We start from the raw sequence: 2500 nt of genomic DNA on the forward strand, positions 1-2500 counted from the left end.
CATCTTTTGGGCTCATCCAGCACATTGCTGGGCCTACTCATAATCATGGTCTAATAATCAATAATCAAATCAATAATAACCAATAATTTCTGCTAGTGTTCACTAACAACCTGAATTCAGAGTTCATTTTTTTGAGCCAAAACTTGAGACAAATCAAACTGTGGCCTGGAAACTCTCACACTCCTACTGAATACCACTGACTCATCTGTCTTCCAATCCACACATTTACAGTCACACTAAAAAACAAAATAGACTTTAGAGTCACCTCAACTTGTGCTCGTCCCTCCCAGAGTAATGGAAACACAGCGGTGTAGGAGCCGTTCAGGTGGTCCACCACTCGCCCGGCCACGCCTGCAAGGAGCTCTGGGTCATGCAGGCGAGCAACCAGGAAATCTCCCCCAAATTGTTTTGGACGACCCTGGAAGTCACCAATTTGGATCAGAGCCTCCAGCTCATCGCCTACATGCCACTGACCTCCTGCCCTCACCGGCAGGATTGTGAAGGTGCTGTGGGTGGGGTCAGAGGTCGTGCTCAGGGATATGGGCACAGGGAGGCGAGGGGTTTCAGGCCAAGCAATGGAGCCCAGCAGGCGGCGTTCCTCAGGCGACAGCTGCTGGTGGCTGCAGTTGATGTGTTGGTGGTTTGGGACAGGAGTGGTGGGGGTGGTTTTACTCTGAAACTGTCAAGGAGATGGGAAAAAAAGATAAAAATGCATTGTTAGAGGTTTTGAGACTGGAATAGAAGAGAAGAGCCCTCAACCTTAGGGCCTCATTTATTGAAGGTCTCAATAAAGGGAATGAATGAATGAATGGATGAATGAATGCCTTACAAACTGACGAACAGCCGTTACATTGGCCACAGCTGGAGTCTGGAAGTGATCAACAACGTGGTTTGTTGGTGCTTTAACTTCATTTGACATAAACCTTGCAATGGAATATGCAAATCACTAACGGTGTGCTTATTTGGGATGTACAGAAACTACATAACAACAACAACAGTAACAATGATAATATCAACATTAATAATATTAATGACAGCTTCCCCTGTGCGTCCTTTTGTCAGGAAAGCCCTCTGCTCCATTTTCCATTTTATGTTTTCCTTGCCCAGAGAATTAAGCTTCTCTTTAGGTTAGTATTGTGTTCAGAGAAACTGTCTGTCTGAAACTTTTCTGTCAACCACTGTAGAAAATACTCCTACCTGGCCAGGTATTGGTGGGCGGGACCCACACACATCAGCCAAACAGACTTCACCTGAGGTGATAAGAGCTTCAATCTGGCACTGCTCTGCCTCTTTCCATATGTTGAAGCATGCTGTCTGGCTGTGGAGCTGCAAATTCCCTGTTGATTGTTCACCTTGATGCATTATCTGAGTGAGTTCATGCTGGTTCTTTATGTGCTGAAGAAATAAGTGCTTTAATAGATTCATTCCTGTATTGTTGGTGATTTATTATTGCTCTAATTTGTTTGTAGCTGTTGAATCATCACCACCGTCTGTACCACAATCAACTTTGACTAAAGAAGAGAATAAATATTGAAAGGCTCTCCTCTGGTCCTCATATTTTGACTGATATGCCAATGTAGAAGCTCAGTGTGCAACCCAGCCGATAGCAGACAAGTTTTTACAACCACAGAGGCAGGCGATGTAAGAGTGCTGTCAACTTTGTAAATTGCTCTATACCTGAGTTTCAGCTGAAAAAAAAATTCTCCAGACAAAAAAATAACAATAATAAAATATCTGCGTACGAGATGTGATTTTTGACTTATTGAATCAACTAAATTATATGCTGAGATCAGCTGGTGAGGACGAGATCTTTGTAGCATTTTTGAGATTAGTAACTTAAATCTTCTTCTTCTTCTGCATGAAAAATCATCAAATTTTGCACAAAGGTCCAGTCCCATGCCAGATACATTCAGATGCAAACTCAAGCCAATAGTCCTGATGGTGGCGCTATAGCAAGCCTTTAAAGTTTAAAACTTTGAAAATTCATAACAAATCAACCATATGTGCTACAACTTTCACCAAAATGTAGCCCCAATACTGAAGAAACTTTTGTACACTCAAACCTATTGCAAATTATGAAGTCCATCACTCTGTTTTTTTCAAAAACTGTAAAACTTGTTAAACCTATCTCCTCCCACAGTTTTTACTCAAATGTCACCAAACTTGCTACAGAGCATCTTCAGACTGTCCTACACAAACGATCCACACAGATTTTTGATTTATCGAAAATTGAGCCTCGATGCAATATGTGTATTTTCAGATTTTTGTCTTTAACTAAATTTTTGACAGCAGTTTAAAATCTGCCTTTCCATGCATGGCTGCCTGCTGACCTGCATGTCAGTGATTAGCTCAGTCAGTTTGTAAAGCTGCATGTGAAGTTTTAGCTCAGTGAGGTAGAGGCCAGGCCTCAGTGTCAAAGACTGAGTTCAAGCCTCAGCTTGTGCAACATTCCCACGTGTGAAAATTCACCAAACTTTGCACAAAGACCCAGTCCCATGCC

General features: G+C 42.2%; 1 protein-coding gene across 1 annotated transcript in view; it reads right to left on the reverse strand.

The window, feature by feature from the left end:
- Positions 1 to 919, reverse strand: part of LOC115355612 (NXPE family member 3-like) — a 6277-nt gene extending 5358 nt beyond the window's left edge. The window contains exons 1-2 of the mRNA XM_030046470.1: positions 851 to 919; positions 266 to 679 (exon numbers count right to left, since the gene is read on the reverse strand). Of these exons, the coding sequence (XP_029902330.1) occupies positions 266 to 679; positions 851 to 919 (483 nt within the window). The remainder of the gene's footprint in view (positions 1 to 265; positions 680 to 850) is intronic.
- Between the last annotated feature and the right edge of the window lie 1581 nt (positions 920 to 2500).

This window comes from Myripristis murdjan, chromosome 23 (assembly GCF_902150065.1).
Source record: "Myripristis murdjan chromosome 23, fMyrMur1.1, whole genome shotgun sequence".
Lineage (NCBI taxonomy): Eukaryota > Metazoa > Chordata > Actinopteri > Holocentriformes > Holocentridae > Myripristis > Myripristis murdjan.